Here is a 22,218-nt window from a genome sequence, read left to right on the forward strand (position 1 = left end):
CACTACTGGGAGTTACAAGGAATAACAGCCATAAGTTGACAGAGAGTGGATTCAGGCTAGGTATCAGGAGGCGCTACTTCATTGTCAGGGTGGCTAGGATCTTGAACCAACTTCCAAGGGAAGTGGTGCTCACTCCTACCCTGGGGGTCTTTAAAAGGAGACTAGAGAGACACCTTGCCAGGGTCGTTTGACCCCAGCATCCTTTCCTGCCATGGCAGGGGGTCGGACTTGATGATCTGCTCAGGTCCCTTCCAACCCTACCTACTATGAAACTATGAGGATAAGGAGGAGAACGAAGGGGGTGACATTTCAGGCAATGCTATTGTTGGCAAGGCATTGACTCACAAGAGCAAAGCTACAACTGCACATCCCCTGCTGCGGCACTGCATGGTGTGGTCTGCAGCATGAGCTGCCTTGCATTAACAGGGAACTTTGTGGGGAGGGACAGGAACATTGAGCAAAGAGCTTCTCCTCCCCCACCACAGCCTTGGCATGCATGCCTAAAACAGCTGGTCCAACCAGAAACCTCCCTCCTCTACCCCTATAATGCAACTCCTCAGACAAGCAGAGCCGCTTTCATAGCAAGCCTTTCCATTGCTTTACTGCCAGGGAGGAAGTCCCTTGGGTGCTGGCACTCAAGGGATTTGGGTTCAGCTCCTGGCTCTCCTAATGGGTTTCCTGTATGACCCTGGGCATGTTCCCTGGGACCTGCCCCACAACAGCTTGTGGGGCTACTCAACATGTATGTGAGAGGCCTAGAGCTATGGTGAAAAGGGCTATGAACAAGCCGGTAAATAAAGACAACCCCACAAACCTGTCCTGGCTACCTGACCTGATTCCTTCTGGGGGTGACTGTTCCCTGTACCTTGATTGCCTTTTCAAATGGGTATCTGGAGATGTTCAGGAGCATTATGTTCTACGGGAGGGGGCTACTGCAGTTCATCTGTTGTGGCCTGCAGCCTGCCTTTTTCACTTGTTCCACAGCATGTTCAAACCCATGTCTAAAACAAAGCTATATGGCGGCTTCACACTCCTTGGTGTGAACTCCAGGAGGATGCTATTGCTTCTCAGAGCAGCCTCAGAACAGCACATATCACATCCTTCTGCAGCTGTATACCTGACCAAGACAGTTCTGAAACATGACTGGCACTTTAATGGGTAGTATACAAATGATGCTCTCCTGGGGGCTGCTGTGTAAGAATGAATTAGAAGAACAAGCTACATTAAGATGGATCTATTATTGATAAGGCTGCTTCAGAATTTTTTTAGGCCTGTGCTTGAGGCAAGTACTCAAAGGCTGCTTCCTCACTAACATGCACACGTTCCCTTGTACCAAGAGCCTTCTGGCTGGAATCTGACCCAGCTCTGAGCTGATGGGTTTTATATGTCACTTTTTTGGTCTAACACCTAATAATGGGAGGACACCCAAAGGTTCAACTGGATGGGTGAGCTTGGAGAAACTATCAGGAAAGGAGTGTGGGCACCAACCTCTACCTCTTAAGTATAAAAAATTGGGCTAGGAGTGTCACAAGAGTGTGCTTGCTAAGGACATTTCTAAGGCTTCCTGCTTCCATTCAAGATGACAGCACCTTGAACACCTCCTCCCTTGGGGACGTTGGATCCTGTGTTTCCACTGGTAGCTGGAACCAAGAACTGCAGTGAGGTAACTGGAAGTGAACTAGCTTCATAGGAAGAAAAAAGAGAACAAATGTTTTTTTGAATCTCAAGCAAGTGCAATGCAGTTCTGGGGTGGGGTTCGGTCACATTTCATCTGAACCACTTCTAGCAGTCAGATGCAACATACGGGCTGTTCTGGGGTCAAACAGACAAGCTAGTGCAAGAAGCACTTCCTAGATGAGCTACCTGCTGCAGTCAATAGCTAATAAGAACCTGGGTGGCACTGGCACAAGGAGAGGTTCTGCATGACAAACCCTGATGTAATGTTTACTTACGCAAACATTTACTAAACACCATCTGGTGTCTAATTAAGTCACCGTTAGCAGGAATCATGGGCTCATACTGTCAGCACAAACCCTGCCAATTAGCATGACATTCCAGCGAGTCTTTGAGTTGCCCCGTCCTTTGCAAGTGCAGGCAGGAGGGGTCCTCCTGCAGGGTCTGAAGATGAGCTGGGTACATTAGGATGGGCCACTGCCTTTGCTCCATGGGATCTCTTGACATTGGCGCTGTTCCTATGTTAATCAATCGATGAAGGGTTTTACCTTTATCTCTGTGCATCATGAAGTCAGCACTGCGGTAGGCAGTGCTGAGTTTTATCTGCAGCCCTGAGGTGAAGGGCTGTAATAAAGGGATTTTCTGCTAAGATTTTAAACACTGTTCTGCATCGCAATCGTTCCTCCACATAAACAGACAAGGAAGCCTCTGTCTGAGGGCTCAATCCTCCCCCTGCCTTCCCTGAGCTGTCTCAGTGCATCTGGCAGTGAAGAGCTCCCATGGAGGTTTCCAGGCTGCACCCCTAACTATTATAAACAAGGACAGGGAAAATGTCTGAATCAACCCAACCATTCCCCAGTGCCCAAACTCAGGCTTTCACTAGGCTTGGAAAAGGTCACTAATCTTCCTGGGTTGTTCTTTTTTCCCAGCTGTCTCTGCTTTTTTGGAGCCAGGGACCTGAACAGCAGCCTAACCAGAAGCAGGATGTCGACTAGAAATTGGACAAGGAAGTCAGCTGCAGTGATATTTCTAGACTGAGTCTGCAGATCTGCGCTGGCTGGGGAGTTCTCATATGGGTCAACCTGCAAATCCCAGACATTACTGAGCTTTCCTGCAGCTGATCATGAAGCCTTTTGAGCCCTGCCCAGGAAGCCTGACTTTTTGACAAGCACCTGTTCAGAACATTTGGGATTCCCCGTAAGGGGCTGAAATGCAGAACAAAAAGACAGTCCCTGCCCAACAATGTCAAGCCCTTTTCAGAGTCCGTTATGGTCTTGGCCTCAACAACAGCCTGTGGCAGTGGGTTCCACAGTCTTACCATCTGCAAAAAATAAGCCCTGTTAACAGTTTTGGGGACACCTGGCAGTTTGATTTTCAGAACTGTTGAGCACTTTTACTTCAACCAAAAGTGGCCATGCTCAGCACTCTGGGAACTCCTGTCTCAGTTTCCCCATTTGGCCGGGAGGTAAAAGGACAATGATTCTAGCCCACCTCTTAACCAGATTTTGCTACACTTACCCCCACTGCCCAGTTCCTTGCTCCCCAGATAACCGACTGGTTTCAGTGGGTCGCACTGCATGAGCAGGCCCCTAAACAGCAGGAAAAGGAACAGCAGAATCAGGCCCTGGTTGTTCAAGACATGCTGTGAGATCCTTGCTTGGCTAAGAAAGGGCCATACATTTTTGTTTGTTTCTACCAGTTGGCACAAGCTGATTCCCTGCCTCGCTGGCAGGCAGCAGAGAGAGATGGGCGCTGGAAGGCTCTCAGACAAAGAGGGCTGGGTTCATGGTGCTCAGTGAGCATCCTCCTAATGAACAAATAAACCATCAAACCAGTGGAACCAGAAGGCCGGCATGCCTGGAGCTGCTGATGAGCATGGGTCTGTTTTCCTCCCTGCAGGGTGGAATGCAGTTCTGCCTGCCAGCACACACTCCTAGCAGGGCTGCGCTCAAGAGGGATGTTCTGGGGGCGCTCCTTTGCACAGCCTTCTTGCTAATGAAGTACATGCTGTGCAGACTCAAAACCCTGCTTTGGTCTTAGGACTGTATGCTCTAAGAGGTTTCTGCTTCTCCATCTGTGCCAGCCCTAGAGGCTGACATGCTCCCTGCCTACCCCTGAGAGGGGATATTTACTCACCACTGCTCCTTAGCCTGGTCCTGTACAGGACAAGAAGTCCAAGTCTCTACGGCACTTCAGTGGTAAAACCTAGAGCTCCTGAAGTCAACTGCAAAACCTTTATCAGTGCTGACGGAGTCAGGCGTTCATTCTGGACCTTCATGGCCTCTGAGATTTACTCCTGTGCTCAGGATCCACACAAGCCCTGGGCACCACTTTATGTCTCACTTAAACTACTATGTGGGTTTGAAGTGGCTGGGGCCAGTGATCTTCATGTCTAGGAGTAACCATGCAACACTGATAGAAATCCCCAGGACTGGCCACTGCATCAGCTGGGCTCCATGTGAAGCCTTGGAGCAGGTCTTCTCCTCTGATTCTCCAAAGCCACGGTAGAAAATAGAGACAGGAAACCACAGGCCCAGTCCCATAGGGGATCTGACTGTCTGTAAATACAGCAGGGGATGAGCACCCAGGAGGAAGAAGCTATTTAAGGTAAAAGGTTACCTTTTCTCCAGGCAGGGAACTGAGACACAAAGAGATTAAGTGATTTGCCTAAGGCTACAGAGGATGTCTGGTGCAGAGCAGAGAACCAAACCCAGTGCCTTAACCACATTGTCCTTTCTGTATACCATGCACTGGAAAATCTCCAGGGAGCAGACTACTAGAGTTTTATCAATGCAGGAAGAACAATTCTGCTCCATACCCTTTCAGTCTAAAATGGCTGTTTGCCTCTTAGTATGGCTCATCTGTTGCTAATAGGACATCAAACTAGGTATCATGACATTCCTTCATCTAAGCGATTTGGACTTAGCCTGCCTAATTGTTTCTCATGTATGCCTAGCAGCTGTGAAGACTGCACATCAGAGAGGGGGTGAAGTGTCTCTGGGGACCCTGTCCCAGTGAGAGCAAAGCAAATCCCACTTCAATTTCTGTTCATTAAAACTGCAGGGCGACAGCTGTTCCAAGCATGCCGGGGAAAGACTTTGATGTTTCAAGGGTAACTCTGGCTGTCAGAGTCCCTGGCAGCCAAGGATCAGAAAAAGCACTTGCAAATACAACTGAAAAATTTAGCTTTCTGGGATGCACATGTCCCCACCTCCCTGTGCTTGTGAACAGAGAGTCTGGTACCTGAAAGCCGAGACGAGCTGGCCCTGCTGAATGGCAGTGGAGCCTGGAAAGCATACACGCTGTCCCCCTCCATGATGGTGTTCAGGTCCTCCTCATCGTGGAAGGAGCGCTGGAACCCGCCGGGATACACCTCTGCCAGGATCACCTTTGGTGGACAAGAAAGGTTTGTGAAGGTTATACTGAGGTCAGGATCTATCCCATACCCAGTGAGCTTCAATTAATGGCCACACTACAGCACCACAATGTAATGAAACAGGGTGGATGTGGCCCCCTGGTATTAAACCACTGACCTCTACAGATAAACTCCCAATGCAAAACTACCCTAGCTCATGGGCTGAGTCTCCAGCGATCAGACACAAAATGGGGACTAGTTAATATACTCACCTTCATACTGTAATGCTGCCCTACAATGTGATGAGATGATAGTACCTTAAACTTATGGCCTGATATAAGTGTGTCACTGAAATAAAGGTCAGGTCCCTGCTTGCATTGTTAGCCCTAGGTGGGTGGAGTAGGTTTCCCCCATGCCTCCATGGCTGCTGCCATACTTAGGGATGCTCTGAATCAAGTGACCGCCTGGTAGACCCCTGCCAGCTCCCTGACTTGAGTTTAGGAAATCTGCCTCTGACTTACCTGGTCAGGTGTGATCTTGCCTTCTTCTGCCACCATTTCCTTCAGTTTTGCCACTGTGCTAAAAAGGGGAACGGCAAGGCCTACCCGCAGAAACCTCTGGCTCTTGGACTGGAAGACTAAGGTGACATTCAAGGGCCTGAAAAACAAGAGCAGAGAAGTTACAGAAAGGGCAGCAACTAGTTAACAGGCCAGTCTTAAAGGCAGCTCCCGGTGTCTGGACAGCTGCTATCCCCTTGGGCACTCCAAATCTTGTTTGTGCCAAGCATTATGACATTCAGTATGTTCCCACTCACTCTGCAAGAAGTCAGACCCATGGAGTGCCAGGCACTTGAACAGGATTATGTTCAACCTCCAAGTGCCACAATAACAGCCATCAACATGTCGGGCAAGACTGCGCTATTGACAATCACCGGCACCTGCTGCTAGAGCATCTGGGAACTGTGAGAATAAACTGAGGCAGGCTAGCCGAAGGATGCGTACCAGCATCTAGTTTTTCTGGGTCATGTTGGTACCTGGGGCGGCATCAGCTGGGTCCCAGGGAAGCCCTGGGCTACAAATGCTGGCCACCTCAGGGCAGAGTGTACAGCCCTGGTATGTAAGGTTGTTCAGTCTTGGATTTCTCACAAATCTCCTGTTGCCCCCTTAGCCCAGGCCTTGTGCTGACAAACCAGACTTCATTTGCCCACATAGTCAGTGTGCAGGTCTACACCAGCACGTGATGAAGACCTGCCAGAGGAGGGGTGCTGAAAGCCCAGGAAGAGCAAACAAATGGTGGATTGGCTTTGAACCCAGGCCTTCAAGGGGATATGCACAGGAAACCAGTACAGTAACATTAAGCGTCTCCTGCATTGCAACCCTCCCCTGGCCCAGTACGCCACGGCTGCCAGCCCAAATTCCCCCTCCCCATACACTCCCTGAGCACCCCATTATATAGCCCAGGTTTTTGTTTCCTGGTCTACGCACCTGAGCTGCTCACCCCACCCCATGCAGATGTGACCTGAGGGGCTTCCTCATCCCGGCCTTCCCCCTCAAGCTCTGGACAGTATTCTCCATTAAGGAAGATGAGGGATGGGTCGATGGGGCAGCCATTGCATACAGCATCTTCCTCAGAGCTGCTCACATTGCTTTGCTGTCTGGCAAAGAGGCACATGAGATACAACTGCAGCCAGGAGTCCACCCAGCAAAGAGCGGAGCCATGCCCCTTCCCAGCACATTCCTCACCCTCACTCAGCCTGTGCTCTTGACCCTTCCTCCACAGCCTGCCAGTTCTGATCTCCAGCACAGCAAGAACCACAGGCTGGGTTCATCAAAGAGAGGAGCCGACGCAGACATCCCTCATCTGCAGAATTTCAGCAAATTAAACAGCTTCCTGCCTGTTTTTCCTTGGCTCTCAGCTGGTGCCTCCCTGGGTGGCTGAGCTGCATCGTGTCAGCGTGAGCTCAACAGCAAAGCCTTCTACCTGCCCTGCCCAGTACCTGGCACACTCCCAGGGCTCCATCTGTAAGGGTCGGGGAAGAGAAACAGGATTGATCCCCACCAAAGAGAAGCCTCTTGTCAGTCTGGTCCCATCAGCATCATTTCTGAGCATCTGTTTCATAACACCCCCTCTCTTGAGGCAGGGCTGTGCCCATATCTCCAGTATACAGATGGGAACTGAGGCATATCATCAGGGTGATGTGCCCTGGCACTGAGGAGCTCAAGCATGTCCCAGTTACCCATGTCTGCAGGTACACTCCAAACCTAGATATAAATCAGTGAGGCCACTGTAGACTTGTCCCTCTGCAGACTCAAGCCCTTGATTTGTAGAGGGCCTGAGAGCTGTGACAGGCGAGCCTGGAACAGCTTCACTGTTGAACTTCCAGGTTTGCAGCAAGCATACAGGACATACTCAAGCCCGCAGCGCTGGGCCTTGCCACCCTGGCAGCATAGGTGAGCTCCAAGACACTATATGACTTCTTCAGGTCACACAGGGAGTCTGTGGAAGAGCAGGGAACTGAACTCAGGTCACCTGAAGTCCCAGCCCAATCCCTAACCACTGTATACTCCCTCCTTGGCAGAAGGCAGGGCATGGTGGTATCTTAGAGACTAACTGAATCAGAAACATGTGAGCTTTCTGACAAAGTCCCTATCAGATGCTTCTGATGAAGAACCTATCAGATGTTTCTGATGAAGTAGGCTGTCACCTATAAAAGCTTATTCCTCTCCGAACCAGTTAGTCTCTGAGGTACCACCCTGCCCCGCTTTCTGCTTGACTTCAGATTAACAAGATGAACTACTTCTCTCTTCTACCTAATTAAAGAGTAGAGGCTTAATTAATCTGTCCTTGTTCTAGGTTGCAAGATCCTTGAAAGGAGGCAATATAGTTGTTTTCTATCTATACTCAAGGACATGCCAGAGAGTGCCATCCATGGGTGAACCTCTGGGTTTAAGTCCCAGCAGACATTGGCATATCCCAGTCATAATCCTCAGCCTGGGCTGCAGCCAATATTGAATGGTTCTGAGGAAGCCTCAAAACAAAAATCTTGCATATATAGCAGCAAGAGGGTAAAAAATTTTGAGTCTCCAGGGGACAACAACTCATCACAAGTTCACATTCAGCACTGAACCATTTGGTTTCTGCTACTCTGCACCATGGTCCATTGTCTAGGCACACTGCGTCAGGCATACATGATCTAGCAAAACACCTTTTTGGATTCCTGATCAGACTTCCTACTTTGGTGTCCTGAACACAATCCACCTCGAAGAAATTGCAGTAGGACCTGCTAGGGCCAAAAAGCACCTGTCATAATAAGTCTAGAGCTGGCCTGGTCTGACCTTTTCCCAGGATCATACTGGGATTTCATGTCATCACCTGAGTGCACTGACTTTTTCACAATGCATTCTAATGGTTCATGAGCAGGGATATTGGTTTTCTCTGATGTAAAAAAACCCCAATTTTCAGAAAAAATAGTAACCCCAAATCTGCATTTTCCCATGATTAAAATAAAATACCACTATCTATATCTCTCTATATTGGTAGTGTTTCATTTAAATCATGGAAAAATGTGGACTTGGGGTTAATTTCTTTTAACCAAAAAATTGGGATTTTTTTTTAAATCAGAGAAAACCAGGATCCCTGCTCATGAGCACGTCACAGCCACCTTGTGCCAAAGGTGAACGGATGGAACGGTTCCATGCCAAAGAGTACAGCCCTGATCTTCATGCCTATCTGAGCACATCCTGTCTGTGGTTGTCAGGACTCTACTAGCAAATTCAGGGGGCTGCTGGTTTGCATCCAAGCTGCCCCTTAGTCTATAGAGGAAGGAGTCTACGGTTGTCCCAGCTGCTCCACTAGGCTGCAGGATGTCAGGATTGGTGCATGCTTTATGATTTGCTTGACTCTTTGAATGCCAGTTCTTGAGCCCTGATCATTCCCAGGATGCAGCATTGTGTGACAACTGACTCAAGGGCTTACAGGCTTCTGACAGGTGTCACAGAACTGAGAAAGATCACTGGCCCGCCTTTTAACTTGCTGTATTTTCCTCACATCCGGCAGTCCAGACATCTCCTCACTGGCTCTCAGTCTCTCAGAGTCCCATAGAAGTGAACTGAGTTCCAGCCAAAAGCTACCAGCAATTTGGCAGAATCTGTGGCAGGGTTAAACATTTAGCTTTTTTGGAACAGCAAGGGGATCAATTGTGCTGGCTCTGCCCCTGCTCCATGCAGCTAGCATTCAGCTATGGTGAGTCTGTGCTATGGCAGGAAAGCCTGGGAATTTTTTTTTTTTTTTTTTTTTTTTTAATTCGGTCTTCCCAAAACAAAGTGCATGTCTTATTTGGAGTGGGGGTGGCATGCAGGTCAATATGATTTTGCTTCCCACACTTGTACCATGGCATATTGCCTTGGCACTCTTCTTCCACCTTACATATATACACTGAACTGTGATGCCTGAACTCACACTTACTCTGTCCTGCTTCCTGGGTTCTTTTGCCTAGAGCCTGTGAAGTTGTTTTGCATCTGTGGCTGTCATTCTTTTGATCTTTTCCCTAGATAGTTAAGATATCCTTGCTGTTTGGAGGTGTTTCTCCAGAGTTAGATCCACTTCTCCCAACAATCCCTCCAGAAAACTGTAATTACACATCCCACAGATGAAGCTGTCTCTAACTAAGGAATCTTAAATGGCTCCCAAATTGCACAGCGATACCAGAATCCTCAGACCACAAGCATCTTTTGCTTCTTCTGCTGCACGATTTCAGTCTCTGAACGTCTCACTGCATCTGGAGTTACAGTACTCCTCACATCCTTATCAGCTGTTCCAGTGTTTTAGGCATTAATCCTAGCAGCAGTGTCTCACTGACTCTGGTCCTTTCCCCTCAACAGACAGTAAAAAAGTTTCCCCTTTGCTCCCACAGAGCTGTCCACCACGGTCAGCTCTGCACAGAGATTCAGTTCTTGCTTCCATACTTATGCAAGGTTTTTTGCCTGGAAATCCTGTATGCACGATTGTCTGAGCGTCTCCCTGCTGGGTTCCATTCCCAGCTCTGCTGCTGACCCAGAACAAGTCATTTAATGTCTTTGTGTCTTTTTCTTCCCTCCTACCCCTTGTATGCTTCATCTAATCCAGAACTGTTCAACCACCAATCTGTGAGCCATATCCAGTCCCCAAGAGGTTAACCTGCAGCCCCCAAGCTCCTGGTCTGAGTGCTGCTCCCCTCACTGCCCCAGCTGCTGCTGCTACTAGCAGTGGAGTCTTCAGGGGCCCTCCCGCTCCCCCATGCCGGAGGGGGGGAACCAAGGAAGCCTGCAGCCAGCAAGGTACAAAGGGGTTGCATGCAATGTGGTGGCGGGTGTGGGGAGCCTTCTTGTTATTTCGCTGGAAACTTTCCATTTTTCTTTAAAGGCTCCTGACTCCAGCATCCCCAGCCTGGCTCCTAAAAGCAGTGCATTCCTTTGTGCTCTGCAGCTGGACCCACTCTGGTCAACAAGTGTCTTTCCATTGACTTTGACAAGTTGGCTCAGGACCCTAGTGTAGGACACAGCAGCATGCCTGCTTTCAAGCATGTCACAAAGGGCCTTACCTTGGGCACCAAGGTCCATGCTGGCTATGCATGCACTGATGTCTAAGGTGGTCTTGTTGACCTGCATAAATCACATGGATGCCAGCAGTCAGAATGCAACAGGGAGGCAGAGGAGATTATCCCATCAACCCCTGCCAAGACAACAGCTCCTCTCCTTGGGGGAGATACTCAGGGAAAGTGGTTAGTAGGATGCACTTGATGAGGGCTCCCTGGCTCTTGAATGCCTTCAATGTGTCAGCCTAGAATTGGTGATGTCAAGACATGCCATAAGAGCCTGACTGCACTTTCAAGGGCAGAGTAGGACTTGTTTCCAGGAGCTGCCTCCCTGCAAATGCAGTACTGGCAGCCCCAGCACCCTGGCCAAGCTTGTTCGGTGGACTGCTTGGGAGTCAGCCACCCACTGGCTTGCTGGTGGCCCTAGGCAAGCTGCATTGCTTTATTATGCTTGTACCACAGCAGCATCCTGAGGCCTGAGCTCCACTGCTATAGGTACCATTCTGCCTTATAAAAAGATATTCCCCACCCCAGAGTTCAACCTGCCCCTACCTCAGTTTTCTTTGCCTAGCGATAGAGATGGAGAGAGTGATGCTTGCACACCTGTGTAAAGCTCTCTGAGATCTTTAATGACAAGGCCTCTGAGGTAAGTATGATTATGTCTGTTTATTACTGGTACCTCTCTGTTTAGGGTCTTCATCTTGTATTCACTTCAGAGTCCCTCTCACCCAGCAACTGGGTTTGCATCACAGAGCGAGCAAACAGTGCCTTTGTTTAGCTGCTAACAGATCCCAAAGTGGCTGTTGCCAAGATCTTCAGTGATATAAATGGCCTGTTAATTAAACATCATGAGTAATACCAGGGGACTTAGGATGACTTCAAATAATTCAGGGAAGCTTCCTTTTTCTGTATCCCAAACAGCAGGGATGGACAACACCAGCATTTTTGGAACGGCAAAGAGAGCAGTGCAGAGGGGACTGGGTCTCTAGTCTCAGCCAGCACGTGCCCCTAACCTCCAAGAGGAGTGATGGCTGAGTAGCAAGGGCAATAAATAACAGTGGAGGCAGAGCAGGGAGAGGCAGAGAGAGATCCCTCCTCTGTCATCTGGGCATCCCTCAGGCCTTTGTTTGGGAAACAGGGGTCTCTCACAGAAGTGCGTGAGCACAAACATGTTAAGGATTGCAAAGCATTCAGACAGTACAGGAATGGGACTACATAAGCTAATAGACCTGTCTGGGACTGGGAGACGAGGAATGGCAGCCTGGTATTGGAATGAGAGGGGAACTGGAGCAAAAAGGGCATGTGGATCCAGCTGGAAGGAAACACTGTGGAAACTGGAGAGAAGCACCCCAGGAAGGGGGGCACACATCTGAACATGGTGTCCAAGCACACAGCGTGCTCCCAGTAGCAAGGCACGCCACACTTCTTGAAGAGGTGGCAGGTGCACGACTGGGTGGATCTGAAATTCCCCTTGTCCACTATGGAGCGCAGCAGGGGAAAGCTGCAGTTATCCTACCATGAAAGTCTCAGGCCACTGATGGGAATTTCCTGTGGTGGCCTGTTCTCCGGCACCTCGCCCTCCTCTCTTCCAATTTCCTGCTAATGTCCAATACTTTTTTTAATGGGCAGAGTCTGGTTTTGACTAAATTGCTTCAGGACTTCAGGGCCCCAAAAGGAAATGGAATTTTGTGCTTACAAAGGAGGCAGAAAGAGGTGGAAATAATGGCTTGTGTCAGAATCACAGAAAATTAGGGTTGGAAGGGACTTGTTCTGTCATCTGTCACCACGGAGAGCAGTCAGTGTCAATGACGCCAAGACGGCTGGAGACTTCCTTCAGAGCTGCGCCAAGAGTGAATTGTGGGTTCTGCAGCGGGCACGAGGCCTATGGATGCAATACGCTTACAGAGCCCTACATACGGGTGAGATTTGCTTACCTAGATACTAGACATTGCCCTGAAACAGGCCAGAGGCTGCAAGTCCTTACAAACCCATTCTTTATTATCTGTTTTTGGAAGCAGGTTGTAACTTTAAAGAGCAGCCTGGAATTCAGCCCTGCTATTTTTCTGGCTCTTCCTGCCCAGCTGGCCATTCACTCATATTGCTAAGTAGCTTTGTTGGCACTGCATGCTGGTTAATGTCTCCGGGCAGGAACTGACCTAGTACATCTCCTGGCAGGCTTAGGGAGGGTCTGTCAGTGCACCAAACACTACCACAGTGATGTCAAGACACTGAGATATCAAGAAATGGGCGTGAAATAGGTACACATCTGTGACTTCAAGCTGGACAGCTGTGACACCTGAGCAACATGAGGATGGAGTTTCTCCTGCAGCTGATGCTGGAAGCAGCACTGGTCTGACATCAATCCAAGTACTCCATACAGCTCCCCTGAGCAGAGGGAAGCAAGAGCAGTCTTTGCAGCTATGCCAGCAGGCATCCCATACAGACCTTGGCACCAAAATGACTGCATTGTCACCCCACCCCCACATCATCTTGGTATTCAGGGTGCAAGACCTAGTGGGGCTCTGCAAAGATTAGGAAAGCATTATCATTCCATACAGGGAGTCCCCTCTCCTTCAGTCACATCCTGTCTCTTAATATATCAGAGCATCCCAATTACTGTGCCAGCAGAGCGCTGGCTGGAGGCTTCACAACCACATATGCACAAAAAGACAGGTCTGGCCTGACCGCAAAGCCAAGCTAGGGCTTAGTGACAAATTCAGAGCCAGCCATCCTCCACTGTCATGCCCTACCATGAGGAGTGCCAGCCAAAGTACAGTAATGGAAGCCCACCCTGGCAGAGACTAGTGCTGACCTAGCTTGGTTCTTACTCCAAAGACAAGGGAAGCTCTTCTCCAATAGCCAGTGCCATGCTCAGAGTTGTCAAGATACTTGGATGCAGTTTGGGTTCTGAAATCTCATTCGGCCACACTGCAACCAGTTGGGAGGTGGCATCTCCTATACATCCCATGGGGGCTGCTGTTCACTCTTGGCTAGTGTGGGTTCCTTTTGTGCATTATCCATCCCTCCCTGCCAACAGGCTCAGCTTTGCCTGACAGAGAAAAGCTGCTGCCAGATCATGCTTTCCCTAATGTAGCACTTACATTTCATTTAGCAGTGGTGCCAGGCAGCCTGACAATAGCATTATTGTACAGAGACACTCAAGGCATTTGACTGCTGACAGTAACGTAAGATGTCCCCTCCCTCACTGAGCTCTCAGAGATGCTGCTGTGCCTGCAGCTGTCTGCAGTGCACTCCAGTCCCATTCTTCTTTAACCTTTAAGATGAATGAGCAAGTTTTATTGTCCACAGGCTGACAGCAGCTAATGCCAGGCTAGCAGGGGCAGCCCTTGGTGCCAGGGCCTTTAATGTGGCCTGGGAGATGACACTGTCTGCAGTGCTCTGCTGCACTGGAGCCAACTGGTCTGCCAGCCAGACGCTGCATTGGCAGGACCCCATGATATCACCCCCTTTAAAGATATGCCTCTGCACTCCAGAAAGGGAGCAGAAGAACCAGCTTGCCTATGCTGTGCTTACCTTCCAGGGACAGCAGGTTGGGCTACTGAGGGCAGGAGGGTTCAGAAACACGAGAGGTCTCCATTGTCACATCCCAACACCTTCACAAGCTCAAACAGATCTGAACTTAACAAGAAACAGTCAAATTGAAGTGGGGTTTCACGGGTAGAGAATGCTGATGCACTCACCCCAGGGCACACACCAAACTGGCTGCCTTTGGGGTTCAATTCAAGGTACTGTTGTCTGTTGCATTTCTCTGGCTTCCAGTACTGTGGTGTTTGAGCAGCAGTTTTCTTGCTGTTACCCACCTGACCTCAACACCCTGTGAGGCTAGGCAGTGCCATTATCTGCACCATACAGATGGGAACTGAGATATTTAGGTCTTGTGTACAGCAGGAGTTATTCAAGGCCTGATACTGTATTTACTCAAATACAACTTGCACCTTTCTTCCAAAAAAGAACTGCTGGGAATTTGTGTGCATCTCTTAAATGAGGAACTGCAGGGAGCAGAGGGCTCAATCCTGCTGAAGCCAAACTACCCGGCCCCTGTTCTCAAGCTGGATGGGCCCTCAGCTGACCTGGAAGGTGCTGCTGTCTGCCCACCCAGCTGTGCTTGAGAAGAGAAGAGAAGCCAGACAATTCAGTTCAGACAGCAGTGCCTGCTTCATTCTGCAGGAACAAGGTTAACAGAGCAGCCACCGGTTTTTGGTCCCATCCCTACTACAGCTGTCTGTCTTCTCCATGAAAATAATGTTCTTAGTGGTATTTTCAGAGCAAGATCTTTGTTTCTTTATTCCATCTTCCAAAAACAAGATGAACATCTTATTCAGGGACATGTGGTGTGTGAAAAAACATGGTATCCCTGAATAGCTCTTTGCACAGACAAGTCCTGACCTATGTAAGACCATATTTCCTAGGTGCAGCATGTCCTCGTCACATACTAGCTCCAACATAGGCTGTGTACATGCAGAATTAGTTTATAAGATGACTAACATGAGTGTGCCTTGGTCAGTGCCCCCCAATGAAGTGATTACTGCCCCTGCTATCACCCTGGAGACTACCTGTCTGGTATATCCATGCTCCGCAGCTGAAGCAACTAACAACATGCAGGGGAGCACCTATTAGGACCCAGAGCTGAGGGGTGGGGAAGGAGGAGTTCATGAAGCAGGTTCATCCAGACCTTCAAGGGCCTACAGAAAAAGAAAAATTAGGTACAGAACAGAACACGTATTTATCTTGGGCTTCTACTTCAGTTGGACTAGGAAAGTGGTGGACCATGCACATCTGTCCAAACAGCTAATTATCTGGCCCACTGGACTGCTGCATCTAGCGAAATAAGGGATTGTGTCAGGTCTACAACAGCTCTGAGCTCAGACTGGAAGCCTGGAAAGGAAATGGCTGGGCAAAAGCCTGTGTCCTGCAGACATACTGGATAACTCTCTCACTATGAGGACTCCATTGTGCTCTGGCAGGCAAGAAGATCTCTCTCAGCCATGCTGCCACTGGAGCCCTAGCTTCTGACTCAACACCGGTGACAGGTCCCTAGATAATCCCCCCAGACTGCACCCATAGCGCAGCATGTTTTCAGGCATGAGCACAAATCTTTCCGCTCTAGAATCCAGCCCTATTGGAGGAACTTCCCCTACATCCAAAATGTCAATCTCCAGACTATCAGCCAATAATCAGGCAAGGAAACGAATAATTTAGCACAGTGACACTGGTGCAAAACCAAGGGTTAGGCAGGACCTGGTGAATTCTGCCAGATAGGTTTATACAGTATTTAAATCTGTCAATGAAAACCCCCAGAGGAATAATGATAGTATCAATTCAGAAAAGCCAAGCTGTGCAGCAGAGCATGGTAGATTTATTGCACAAAGAAATGACACTGAGTGGAAGCAAACACTATATAAAAGACCAGGCGAGACTGGGTCTTAAAAAGAATCCCAGAATAGGCAGGCAGTGGCTTAGTGTATATAGTAACACATTACGCAGTGGAAGGAAATGCCAAACTCATTGGACAATAACTCCCCAAGTAACCTGGTTTGGGATGTCAGCTGCAACAGGACCAGGATTAGCCAGTGAGAGCTAGCTCCAACTTGTTTCATCATTTCAGCTCTCTGTTCACACAGGTGCAGGTCTGCTACACACACCCCAAGCCCGACAGCCCAATAGCAATTATGCCTGGGCTTGGTGATCTTGTGTAGATGCCACACAGACAGCATTAACAACACAGACAGCTGACACCTTCCTGCCCCAAGCGAGTGCTGGCACTGGGAGCCCTTAGGCCTGGCCTAGTCTTAATTCCACACTTTAGGGCAGCTTCAGACAGCTACTGCAGTGCATCCAGTTGGGATGGATAAGTGAAGCTATGCCCCCAAACCTTGAGATTTTTCTCCAAAATACCTTGCAGGCCCCAAGGCCCAGCATGGACAATGTTCAGTGATGAACTGGGGGGAGGACCCAGGTTTAAGAGGCAGTGTGGATTTCTGGCATTATGCTGGGACATAAGCCATTCTTTTTGCCACTGGCTGGTTGCGTGACTTGCAAGTCCATATTCTTCTTTTCTTCTTCCCATCCTTTCCCTGTCCTCCCTATTCAGATATGAGCTGTTTGGGGCAGATGCTACCTCTGACTGCATGCCTCTGCAGTGTCTAGCAGCCTGGGGCACTGATCTTATCAGAAGCACTTAGACGTTACTCTACTACAAATGATATGTCTCAAGGGCAAAGGAAGTAAGCAGTACTCGCTTTTAACCTCAGAGTAAACTGAGCTACCTGACATTAAAACAGTGATCTGAGTCTGTATTTTACATCAGTCTCAGAGGGGAGTTCAAATTTTATTGATTTTAATTTCTTCCTGAATCAAAGCCATCAGCTCTTATAATAATGAGGGTTTTTTCTTAAAGCCCCAGTGCTTGGAGTCATGTGATTATGTAAAAGTCTCTGCTTTCATGAAATCAATTAAGTTCTGAATCCCTCTGACTTTGTAGAAAGGTATGAAAGTGTGACCTGAGTGTGACCTACTGATTTGGAAACGTAAAGAAGAACATATATTTTTAAAAGTCATTATGTTTTAAGTCAGTCTCCTGATTTTTCAGGCTTGACTCATGAGATTTGGAAGTCAGGGGTTAGCAAGTCTGCTGCTCAAATTTGAAATAAAGGTGCATGCTTTTATTGGGGAAGGTAACTGGCCCCTGAAATGACTTCCCAGGGGAGGAATGGATTATCTGTCTCATACAGCCCCCAGGAGAGAAGACCTTGTTGAAAAATGTGCTTTGACCTGATAAGATCTGGCCCAGCACAGAGGTAACTTAGTAAAGCAGTTACCGTCATTACCGTCATACAGAAAAGAGGTCAGCCAGGATCACCTCCCGATTCCTCTGGCCTGAAAATGCACCTGTATGATGGGAAATCAGCAGCTGGTCTTCCTGTGGGAGGGACAGGAGCTCTAATTGCTATTCTGGATACACTCATCACATCTCCCTGAAGCCACTTCAGGAGCTGTGCCATGTCCACAGCAATGCACAGGGAACAACACATGGAGCTGGACTGGGCTCCTGCCTGCAGAACTCACCACTAACTTCTCTGCGCTGCAGTAACTCAGATGCATCACACTGGTGCTGTGAGAAGCCATAAGCTTCACCTCCATCTCATGCTCCCATATTCACCCAAGGACTTTCCACCCCAGACAGCAAAAATCCAAACACTTTCTTGGCTGTGCTTCTGCACAACTTAGAGAAGTGCAACACCTTCTTCCCTGTGTATCACTGGGGGCAGCTATCTAGTTGCTGCAATCCCCCTTCCCACACAAATGAGTGAGGACATGACTCCCCAAGGCCCAGCACACAGCCTGCACAGCTGTCAAACTGCAGTTCAACCAGCACAAAGAAGCAGTAACCTGCACCCAGTGAAGGGCTTCGGCAGGTCACCACCCTAGCAGCAAGGCAAAACCAAGGACATGGACAACACTGGACTGTTCTTTGCTCCAACTAGCAGTAAAGCTGAAATGAGCCCCTAGCAACTCTGTTAACATGGTCCTGTGGGGTGCTCTACTCCAACAGCCCTCATCTGTAAAAGCAAAGGATTGCTTCAAATGCCAATGCCATCTGGAGTTTGCATTCCACCTCTTTTAACATTTCTTCGGCCTCATAAAGGTCTCCCAGTCCCAGTTGAAATAACAAGTTTATTATTAGTGGTAGCATTATTTATTGGTCCCACAGTTGTACCCAAGAGCTCCAGACATGGACCATTGTGCTAGGTGCTGTAGAAAGAAAGGATGACAGAACCGCCTTGCTACCTCTCACTCTGCAGAGCTAAGGGGAGCAGCACTGCATGCGTCCAGGCCAGCAAAACTCAGCAGTTCTGACTGCCAGGGCAGACATCTTCCTCTTGTTGGGTTTTTTTTCCAGGTTTTTTTTTTTTTTGAACTAAAAGCATATTCAAGTTGTGGATCAAAATGAAGCCCAGAGCCATGTTCAGAGCAAATGCTTGTCAAATGGACTTTCTGCTGCAGTAAATTCTTACCAGTCAAGTCTATCAGTTCAATGCTGACATTGGAATAAATAATAAATGCAGGAGCTAACAGCAAAGTGTGAGAATTGCTCTCTTTGGAACAGTAAATCCTGTCAAGTGGATGGACACAGCTCTCGCCAGTAATATCTGGGGGCCAGAACGGTGATCCCAGAGAAGCCTGTAATCTTTATCCTAATCAGACAGTGTGGGAACAGCTGATAAGTAGGAAATATCTGGTAGTTCACAGAGGAAAGCATGAATTGATTGGTAGGAAAATGGCTATTTTGCTGCTAACCAATATAAATAGAAATTTTCATTTTCTACCCTACCTTTCTCTGCAGGTTTGCATGATTTCACCTACACCAGGAAATGCTCATTTACTGGAGTGCCCCGAGACCAAGAGGGAGCAGTTGAACTTAGTGAAGAAGCTGAGAGCTCCATAGTGGGAGCACACGCTCCCCAGTCAAAGTGGTGGGCTGAAGCCCAGGTGAACGAACTCCCCTGACTCATTCCAGTGCCCAGACCTGGCTACTCCAGGAAGCAGGATGGGTAATGCCGAACAAACCCTGCCCCTCACATGGGGAACATGCGTCCCTCCAGGCCTGCACAAGCAGGTCCAGTGTGGTGATGGCAGGCTGGCAAGTACTTCCCCAACACAGCTGCAGCCAAACCAGTGCACCTCAGGCATGAGCAACCACACTCCTCTGCTGTTCCAGTCCTGGACCCTCTGGCTCACTTCTACAGCTTTACCAAAGATTATTGCACACTCCCTCGCCGTCCAGTCATGGGATCCAACACACTTAGGCTGACTGTTGTCTTGAGCCACAGCCCCACAGCTATCCCAGGCCTAGATTCTCCCCCCACCCTGCACCAGCTCTGCTAATGGTCTTCAATCCAACCCACAGCTCGAACTGCTATTCCAACTCTGGCCTCCACATGCAGCTCCACCTCCATCCCAACCATTGGCCCCCCTGCTGTCACGAGCTCAGATTTCCAGGCACAGCCCAGCTTGTGAACCTTTAGATCAGCTATTCTCATAATTCCAGTCCCAGGTCACGGCTTTGGCAGGTTTCACGGTGCTTTTGCACTTCAAATGAAAAAACTGTGACAGATCATTAGTGGGGTAGATCTGAACCTGGGCATCTGGGAATAAGGTACTGTAATACAACTTAATCCTATTCAATCATTTTGACAAACAGCCCCATCTTATTCAGTAAGACACCTGGCCTGACCAGGACTCACTTGACACTCTGCAAGACTCCCAGGACAGCAAGAGCCCTAGAGCTGTGCAGGGATCAGATGATGGAGTAAGAAGAGAGAAGAGGGATTCAGACAGGGAGGTTTTTTATTGGACAAAGGAAACTGTGCAGAGCACAGAGGGGCACTATGTTCACATACCTGGTCTGGCGCAGGGGGATGGGTAATGACACACACAGGAAGGGATCAAAGGTGTTGCTCTGCTTCAGACAGTGAGGACAAGTCAAGGAGGACCTAAAATGAAACAAGAAACCATGGTCAGAATAAACATGGACAGATACAAGCCAGGCACCATAGAGGAGGAAATGCTAAAGGGATTGATATGCTTCTGCCCTGCTAAGGCCTGTGATCCTATGCCAGTGGGCTGAATCATGGAGGTCAGTATTAGAGAACACCGTCGTTTTTAACTCACCCCATTTCTGTCCCTGCAGGCACCCAGCAATGCACAATACATTGTGCTCTCCATCCCAGTTTGGATAGAAAAGACCTAAGCCATTCAGTTTTCAGCCCTTCCCTAGTGCACAAAGTCACCTTTTAAGGAGTACTTCCTGATATTCAGCTGGTGACTGCTGGTTTCACTCCATGGTTTCAACAGCTCTCTCCCCATCTGCTCCCATGAACATCCATTATCAGTCCAGCCTGCAGGTGACATGAATGCAGTTCAGCTGGAGAGTCTTGCCAAACAGCAGGTTTGCTCCCTTTAACTTCTGCTTCCTACCAATCTTCTACCAAATTCCAGAGCTAATTCTCCTTGCAGGCTTGAGAGAGGCACAAATAAAAATAAACCTGGGTTTTCAATTGCTTCTTTCGCATCCTAATCCAGCCCCAAGCCAGCCTGCCACCTATGCCACTGGGGCACCACCTGCAGCAGCAGGATGACAGACTGCAAATGCCCTCTCTGGGCACATGGCACCCCAGCTTCAACAGACCTGAGAAGGAAGACTGTCATGGTCATTTGACTCAAGCAAAGCTACCCAATGTAGATAACAGGCATCACTGCTTGCAACTCCAAAAGGAACACTAGATCATTAGCAGGTCATAGTATCATAGTAGCTAGGGTCAGGAGGAACCTGAACAGACCATCTAGCCTGACCCCCTGCCACAGGCAGCAATGAATGCTGGGGTCACAAATGCCCAAGATAGAGACGAGGACCACTTCCCTGGGAAGCTGGTTCCAGATTTTGGCCACCCTAACTGTAAAATATTGCCTTCTGATTTCCAACCTAAACCTATTCTCCATCAGCTTATGACCATTGTTCCTCATCACCCCAGGTGGTGCTGGGGAGAAAAGGGCTCTGCCTATTTGCTGTTGATCTCCCCTGATGAGTTTGTAGGCAGCCACCAGGTCCCCCCTCAGCCTCCTCTTGCTGAGGCTGAACAGGTTCAGGTCCTTCAGTCTCTCCTCGTAGGGCCTGTCCTGCTGCCCTCTCACCAAGCGCGTGGCCCTCCTCTGAACCCTCTCCAGGCTGGCCACATCCCTTTTGAAGTGCGGCGCCCAGTACTGGACGCAGTACTCCAACTGCGGTCTGACCAAAGTCGCATGGAGGGGGAGTATCACCTCTCTGGACTGGCTTGAGATGCACCTTTGGATGCATGACAAGGTACGGCTCGCCTTGCTGGCTGTGGTCTGGCATTGGCGGCTCATGTTCATCTTGGAGTCAATAATGACTGCAAGATCCCTTTCCACCTCTGTGCTTTCAAGAAGGTCAACAGTGTTAGCTTTGCTACTGGGTTAGGAGCAGCGCTGGTGAGAGAGTCAGATCTTGGTTGCTGCAAGGATCACGATGGGGGAGTAGACAAAACTGACATCCCATGGCTAGAGTGAACAAAGCTGTGAGAGAAGACAAGGTCAATGTCCATCCATGTGTTAACCAAATGAAGGCAGCAGATGAAAACTGAGCAGCTTTCATGTCTCTGCCAGGCTATAAACAGCCAGATCATTTCCCTATGTGCCACCCACGTCTGCAGCACAGCATACTGAATTTGACAGTTTGTGGCTGCCAGCTATACTCAGGGTGCGTGGATTTATGATCAGGCAGCAAGAGGAGGGATCCTGATAAGAAACATCACAACAGAGCAAATCCACTGTTGCCTGCCTGGGGGCCTTTTGGTGAGCTGCAATGGCACAGTGATGCATCTTGCCATGCTTCTTCTTTCGTATGACATTTTAGGATTACAACATTCATAGATTAATATCTAAATTTAATAACCATTTGACTGCTTCAGGATGGAGTGATTTTAGACTGCCATTAAGTGATCTAATTGGGCATTGTTCACAATGTGTTGCACCTTCTGAAAATCATACCACAATTGCAACCTGGACTCCCTTTGATTCT

General features: G+C 48.8%; 1 protein-coding gene across 1 annotated transcript in view; it reads right to left on the reverse strand.

Annotated features, from left to right (window-relative positions):
- Positions 1-22,218, reverse strand: part of LOC102375671 (ubiquitin carboxyl-terminal hydrolase 43) — a gene marked incomplete at its 5' end in the record, with an annotated part of 134,091 nt that overhangs the window by 70,456 nt on the left and 41,417 nt on the right. The window contains 3 exons of the mRNA XM_014527269.2: positions 4,918-5,062; positions 5,551-5,686; positions 20,024-20,116. Coding sequence (XP_014382755.2) covers positions 4,918-5,062; positions 5,551-5,686; positions 20,024-20,116 — 374 coding nt within the window. The remainder of the gene's footprint in view (positions 1-4,917; positions 5,063-5,550; positions 5,687-20,023; positions 20,117-22,218) is intronic.

The sequence above is a fragment of the Alligator sinensis genome, unplaced genomic scaffold, assembly GCF_000455745.1.
Source record: "Alligator sinensis unplaced genomic scaffold, ASM45574v1 scaffold1878_1, whole genome shotgun sequence".
Taxonomy (NCBI): domain Eukaryota; kingdom Metazoa; phylum Chordata; order Crocodylia; family Alligatoridae; genus Alligator; species Alligator sinensis.